The sequence below is a fragment of the Otolemur garnettii genome, unplaced genomic scaffold (genome assembly GCF_000181295.1).
Source record: "Otolemur garnettii isolate 467f Iridium unplaced genomic scaffold, OtoGar3 scaffold00029, whole genome shotgun sequence".
Lineage (NCBI taxonomy): Eukaryota > Metazoa > Chordata > Mammalia > Primates > Galagidae > Otolemur > Otolemur garnettii.
The window spans coordinates 14678421-14685906 of record NW_003852424.1 but is presented as its reverse complement, the minus strand read 5'-3'; the positions used below and the strand labels follow the sequence as shown (position 1 = coordinate 14685906).

General features: G+C 47.2%; 1 protein-coding gene across 2 annotated transcripts in view; it reads right to left on the bottom strand.

The window, feature by feature from the left end:
• Window positions 1-7486, bottom strand: part of SCAMP4 (secretory carrier membrane protein 4) — a 26960-nt gene that overhangs the window by 3422 nt on the left and 16052 nt on the right. For both annotated transcript variants that reach the window (XM_012804545.2, XM_012804546.2), the window contains 2 exons: window positions 5838-5939; window positions 2060-2177 (listed from right to left, as the gene is read on the bottom strand). In XM_012804545.2, coding sequence (XP_012659999.1) covers window positions 2060-2177; window positions 5838-5939 — 220 coding nt within the window. The remainder of the gene's footprint in view (window positions 1-2059; window positions 2178-5837; window positions 5940-7486) is intronic.

The following is a 7486-nucleotide window of genomic DNA, read 5'->3' as shown; positions in this document are numbered from 1 at the left end:
AAAAAAAAAAAAAGAAAAGAAAAGAAAAGAAAATGCAGCTGCTACCTGAGTGAGCTTTCCAGCATTCACAGGTCAGTGCATGGTCAGCAGGCAGGAGTGCTATCTGCTCTCTGTGTGTTAGTCAAATAGTGTTTGGTGGCACCAGCAGAAGAAATGGTCCAGAGAAAATAAAGCTGTCTAAGGCTACTGGCCTTCAGGGAGGAAGCTCCACCTTTTTAATGCCACAGAAACCAAAGCTCACTGCTCCTAAACTGATTATAGAGAATCTCTGTGGAAACTTGAGGGAATGCAGAGGACCCAAAACCAGGGACTTGGGGCCCTTGCCCAGAGCACTGACCCCTGCCTGCTTTCTGGAGGCCGGAACTCCCGCGTTTGTACACCCCATGGAATAATGCCTTTCCTTCACAGAAGGCACTAGTCCTGCATGTGAGTTTTGTGGCCTCTTTTCCTGCTGAGTATGAGCCACATGACTACTTTTTTGGCACCACTGGTCAATGCCACATGGCTGGGGCTGGGCCTTGGCTGCCTGCTGGGCTCTGGAGGCAGACACTGGTGTGCAACCCTCACCCAACACCTGCTGCCATGCAGAGTGGCTTCAGGGTACTCAATGAAGCCCCTTGGATACAGTTTGGCGAAGGACATGCACAGTCTGCTTGTTATGACAACTGGTTGGCTGCTGGCCCATGCTCATCTCTGGGCACTTCTGCAATGGTTTCTTTAGCAAAAGCTTCTGGGGTTGGAGCTTAGGCTCCCTACCACACAGAAAGGATGTACCAGTGTGCTTCTGGCCACACCTTTGGGACCACTAGATTGTACTACTTCTAGAAATTATGGTAACTTCAATAAACAAAAGCATGGCATTTTAACTTGATATTATTAGCCCAGATGAACACTTTATTTTCTTTTTCTTTCTTTTTTTTTTAAGAGACAGAGTCTCATTTTATCACCCTGGGTAGAGTGCCATGGCATCACAGTTCACAGCAACTTCCAGCTCTTAGGCTTAGGTGATTCTCTTGCCTCAGCCTCCTGAGTAGCTGGGACTATAGGCACCCGCCACAACGCCCAGCTATTTTTTTGTTGCAGCTTGGCCGGGGCCGGGTTTGAACCCACCGCCCTTGGTATATGGGTCTGGCGCCCTACCCACTGAGCCACAGGTGCTGCCCAAACACTTTCTTTTCTTTTTCTTTTTTTTTTTTGAGACAGACCCTCAAGCTGTCCCCCTGGGTAGAGTGCTATGGCATCACAGCTCACAGCAACCTCCAACTCCTGGGCTCAAGCCAGTCTCCTACCTCAGCCTCCCAAGTAGCTGGGACCACAGGTGCCCGCCACAACGCCCGGCTATTTTTTGGTTGCAGCCATCATTGTTGTTTGGCGGGCCCGAGCTGGATTTGAACCTGCCACCTTAGGTGTATGTGGCTGGCGCCTTAGCCACTTGAGCCACAGGCACTGAGCCAACACTTTATTTTCTAATGGAGTTTGTGGCTAGTAATTTGGATGGTCCCCAACACACATACCTCACTGTCAGCAGGAGCTCCTGGGCCTAAACTGCCCCTGCAAACACCATGGTCTATGCCTAATCCCTGCTTTCCTCTAGAGCAGTGGTTCTCAACCTTCCTAATGCCTCCTAATGCTGCAACTCTTTAATACAGTTCCTCATGTGGTGACCCCCAACCATAAAATTATTTTTATTGCTACTTCATAACTGTAATTTTGCTACTGTTATGAATCTTAACATAAATATCTGATACGCAGGCTGTATTTTCATTGTTACAAAGGGGTCACGAACCACAGGTTGAGAACAGCTGCTCTAGAGTCTGGAATCTCAGCATGGGCTAGGCAGGGGGACCACCCCTCAATGGAAACCTGGGTATAGGGTATCTGCAAGCTTCCCTGGGAATATTTCATATGTGTGGTTATAGCTTATTGCTGGGAAATAAGCACAGTCTGTGTGACTCCATGGAGAGAAGATTCTGGAAGCTGGGCTTGACCTCCTCCTCAAGCTTATCCACCTGGGATGGCATAGAGAGAAAGGAATGACGGCTGAACATCATGGACTTACCTTCATAATCATGACTGCCATCATGACAGCTGACAGGGAGAACATGATGGCTGGAAGCAACATGACCACAGCAGCCCCCACATTGGTCTTGAACATAGTAATCGCTGCCAACCAACCACTGCAAGGCACAAGAACAAGTGTGGGTGCCAGCATGCTCACCAAATAAGGACCCACTGCCCTTCCTCTATTAAGAGGGCCAGCAAACTGACCAAAAAAGGTAAACAACTCTCACAGAAAAGAGCAATTCACATAAGGATGGCCAAGTGACCAGTCAAAACATAAATGATGTTCATTCCACCAATGAGGAGATGCAAGTGGGTCAGAGCAAAGTCTTATTTTTCTTTTCTTTTTCTTTTTTTTTTTGGCCAGGGCTGGGTTTGAACCCACCACGTTCGGCATATGGGGCTGGTGCCCTACTCCTTTGAGCCACAGGCACCGCCCTTCTTTTTTCTTTGAGACAGAATCTCACTCTGTCACCCAGGCTAGAGTGCCCTGGTATCACTGTAGTTCACAGCAACCTCAAACTCCTGGGTTCTAGCAATCTTCTTGCCTCAGCCTCCTGAGTAGCTGGGACTATAGCCCACTGCCACAATGTCCAGCTAGTTTTTCTATTTTTTTTTTTTTTTTTTTTTTTTTTTGAGACAGAGCCTCAAGCTGTCCCCCTGGGTAGAGTGCCGTGGCATTACAGCTCACAGCAACCTCCAACTCCTGGGCTCAAGCGAGTCTCCTGCCTCCGCCTCCCAAGTAGCTGGGACCACAGGTGCCTGCCACAACGCTCGGCTATTTTTTTGTTGCAGCCGTCATTGTTGTTTTGGCGGGCCCGGGCTGGATTCGAACCCGCCACCTTGGGTGTACGTGGCTGGCGCCTTAGCCGGTTAAGCTATAGGCGCCGAGCCAGTTTTTCTATTTTTGGTAGAGAAGGGGTCTTGCTCTTGCTCAGGCAAGTCTTAAACTCAAGCAATTCATCTGCCTCAGCTTCCCAAAATGCTAGGATTATAGGTGTGAGCCACCGCACCCAGCCCAAGGTCTTGTTTTACTACCATCACACCAGCAATGAATGTGTGGGGATGGAGATATATGAGTGCCACTCTGTTCATCACCCTTTGTAAAGGGCAATGGGGCCTCAGCTACGAAAAGACTTATTCCTTTAATCTCACATATCTAAGAATTTATGCCACAGCAATTGTTTGCAATAATTAAAAACTGGGTTTTTCAGTTTGTTGGCTGAGAACACCACACATGTAAATTCTACTACATCCACTCAATGGGATACTAAGGAAAAATTTAAAATAAGAGAGGAGGGGGCAGTGCCTGTGGCTCAATGGAGTAGGGCACCGGCCCCATATGCTGGAGGTGGCAGGTTCAAACCCAGCCCGGCCAAAAACTGCAAAAAAAAAAAAAAAAAAAAAAAAAAAGAGAGAGAGAGACAGAGAGGAGGCCAAGTGTGGTAGCTCACACCTATAATTCTAGCTCTCTGGGAGGCCAAGGTGGGTGGACTGCTAGAAATCAGGGGTTTAAGATCTGCCTGAGCAAGAGTGAAACCCTATCTCTACTAAAAATAGAGGGAAAGAAACAAAAACTATCTGGATGTTATGATGGACACCTATAGTTCTAGCTATTCAGGAGCTGAGGCAAGACGATCTTGAGCCCCAAAAGTCTGAGGTTGCTGTGAGCTATGACACCAAAGCACTCTATTCAGTAAGATTCTGTCTTAAAAGAAAAGAGAGAGGGGATGGAAAACTAAGTTGCAGATCTTAGGCAGGGGTTAAACTCCTGAGCTCAAGCAATTCTAGTCCTCACCAAGATGCTACAAAGCCCACTGGACTGCAGTCCACACATGGGTGGGGTGTCCACACTTGCCTCTGGGAGCAGAAGACAGGTAGAAAATATGGTCTTTTGGCTCAGTGCCTGTGGCTCAAGTGGCTAAGGCTCCAGCCACATACACCTAAGGTGGCGGGTTTGAATCCAGCCCAGGCCTGCCAAAAACAACAATGACGGCTGCAACCAAAAAATAGCTGGGCGTTGTGGCAGGCACCTGTGGTCCCAGCTACTTGGGAGGCTGAGGCAGGAGACTTGCTTGAGCCCAGGAGTTGGAGGTTGCTGTGAGCTGTGATGCCACAGTACTCTACCAGGGGCAACAAAGTGAAGCTCTGTCTCAAAAAAAAAAAAAAGAAAAGAAAAGAAAAGAAAATATGGTCCTTTGAGATCTATACATCTATAATGCCAGCACTTTGGGACCATGAAATGGGAAGATGGTTTGAAGCCAGGAGTTTGAAACTAGCCTGGACAACAAAGCGAGACCCCATATCTACAAAAAATATTTTTTAAAAATTAGTCCTGCAGGCCAGGCACAGTTGCTCACACTTGTAATTGTAGCACTCTAGGAGGTGGGTGGATTGCCTGTAATTGTAGCACTCCAAGGTAGGTGGATTGCCTGAGCTCACAAATTTGAGACCAGCCTGAGCAAGAGAAAAACCCTGTCTCTAAAAAGTAGCTGGGCATTGTGGCAGGCACCTTGTAGTCCCAGCTACTTGGGAGGCTGAGGCAAGAGGATTGCTTGAGCCCAAGAGCTTGAGGTTGCTGTGAGCTATGATGCCATAGCACTCTACCAGGGGCAACAAAGTGAGACTCTGTTTCAAAAAAAATAAGCTCATCCCCCCAAAAAACCCCACAAAACTATAGGTGGTGTGCAACTGTAGTCCCAGCTACCTGGGAGCCCGAGACACAAGGATAGCTCAAGCCCAGGTGTTTGAGGTTGCGGTAATCTGTTATTGCACCACTGCACTCTAGCCTGGGAGACAGGGAGACTTTATCTTTAAAAAAAAAAAGAAAAAGCCAGGCACAGTAGCTCACACCTGTAATCCTAGCACTCTGGGAGGCTGATATGGGTAGATTGCCTAAGCTCACGGGTTTGAGACCAGCCTGAGCCAGAGCCAGATATTGTCTCTAAAAATAGCAGGGTGTTGTGGTGGGCACCTATAGTCCCAGCTACTTAGAAGGCTGAGGCAAGAGACTCACTTGAGCCCAAGAGTTGGAGGTTGCTGTGAGCTATGATGCCATGGCACTCTACCAAAGGCAACAAAGTAAAACTCTGTTTGAAAAAAAAAAAGAAAACAAACTTAGAAACTTAAAACAAGTTTGGCAGTATGAACACTTCTGTGTACCTGGCAATATTAGAAAACTGTTGTTAACTAATCTTAGGTGGGACATGCATTTTTTATTTTTTCTTTAATGAATAGATTTTATTTTTTAGAATAATTTTAGATTTACAGAAAAATTGAGCAGATAGTATAGACCGTTCCCACATACTTCCTCCCTCCCTTACACACAGTTTTCCCTATCACTAACATTGTGCCTTACTCAGTGTAGTACGTTAAATGAGCATTTTTTTTTTTTTAGTTTTTGGCCAGGGCTGGGTTTGATCCCACCACCTCTGGCATATGGGGCCGGCACCCTACTCCTATGAACCACAGGCGCTGCCCATAAATGAACATTTTTATATATCTTAAAGTCCTTCTCCCTCAGAGTTCCACATGAAACAGTGGTTGCCAGAAGTTTGCTCCGAGATCCTTGTCTGGGGCAGAAGCAGCACTTTGGACACTGATACCAGACATGGGCACTCAGTGGAACCCTTGCTCCCTGGATGTGAGCTTGAAACCTCCCTAGAAAATTGTCTTTATAAACTTGACCCATAACATTATTGGTAGCCTTGCTGGTTTTCCACCAGGCTCTTATTTCTACAAGTAACACGTGTCACATCCATGGACAAAAAACTTACCATGCACCCCATCCTGAGAAGCCAATGGCCTGGATGACAGTCAGGACAAACTGTGCTCCAAAGATGAAGAAAAATGCCATGAAGTTAAAGGAGCTGTCAGCTCTGCAGAGGGACAAAAAACCCAACCATTATTACAGCTCAGAGAGGAGGATGGCACTGGAGACAGAAAGCAGGGTGCTGACCTTTTCAGATACTAAAAAATGCACAAATGCTTATGAACTACTACAAATGTGCTCAAACTGGGTTCTGACCACAAAGGGCCAAAATTACTCCTTTGATAAGACACTGCAGCCTGACCAGGTCTTTGCTTTAAAGAACTTAGAACAGTCACACGTGCCGGGCACGGTGGCTCACACTGGTAATCCTAGCACTCTGGGAGGTTAAGGCAGATGGATTATCTGAGTTCATGGGTTTGAGACCAATCTGAGCAAGAGCAAGACCCTGTCTCTAAAAAATAGCTGGGTGTTGCGGTGGGTACCGATAGTCCCAGCTACTTGGGAAGCTGAGGAAAGAGAATTACTTGAGCCCAAGAGTTTGAGGTTGATGTGAACTATAATACGACAGCACTCTACCAAGGGCTACAAAGTGAGACTCTGTCTCAATAAAAAAACAAAAACAAACAAAAAAAACAAACAGTGGCATAGCAATGAGAGATCAGGGCTGATTTGTTTTCCCAAGTCCTTGACCACCTCTCCATTGGTTTGTGATTGTTTAAGAGGTTCTCCTGCAGCTAGTGTGGCAGTGGTGCAGGGGGTCCTCACCCAAACAAAGCAATTCTGCAGCAGGGAGGACAGGCTCTGGGAAATGCAGGGAAGCTCTGGTGGCTCAAGTGGCTCACCCCATCATGCCCCTGCTCACAGTTGCTCCAGAACAGCCTTGCAGTGTCAGCTCCTCTCAGCAAATGCCAGTGGGGGTCTGGGGTCTGATTCTACTTTCAAGAAGCTCAAGCACCCTTCCTAACTTACTCTGAGAGACTATGATTTGGGACCATGTGGGGTGGACATGACACATACCTAAGTGGCAAGGGGGCAACAGGTCAGCTGGGGCAAATGTCTTCAGCAGCTGTATGCACAACAGCCCAAAAGTGGAAACAACCCAGTGTCCATCAACAGGTGATGGATCAACACAACAAGGGCCATCCATACAGTAGAGTATCACTCAGCCATGAAAAGGAAGGAAGCTCTGACATAGGCTACAATGTGGATGTCCTTGAGGACATCATGCTCAGTGAGAGAAGCAGACACAGAAGGACACCCAGTGTGAGATTCCATTTATGTGAAACGTCCCAAACAAGCAGATTCTCAGAGACAAGAAGTGGATTCATGGTTGCTGGTGCTGGGAGAGGGGATGGGGCTTCCTTTTGGGATAATGTTCTGGGAATAGGTAGTAGTGATGATCATGCAGCATTGTGAATACATTTAAAACCACTAGATTGGGGTAGTGCCCGTGGCTCAAAGGAGTAAGGCGCCTGCTGGAGGTGGCAGGTTCAAACCCAGCCCCGACCAAAAACTGCAAAAAAACCCCCAAAAAACCAAAAACAACAAACCACTAGATTGTACTTTTTAAACCACTTTAAATAGATGAATTGGCTCGGCGCCTGTGGCTCAAGTGGCTAAGGCGCCAGCCACGTACACCCAAGGTGGCGGGTT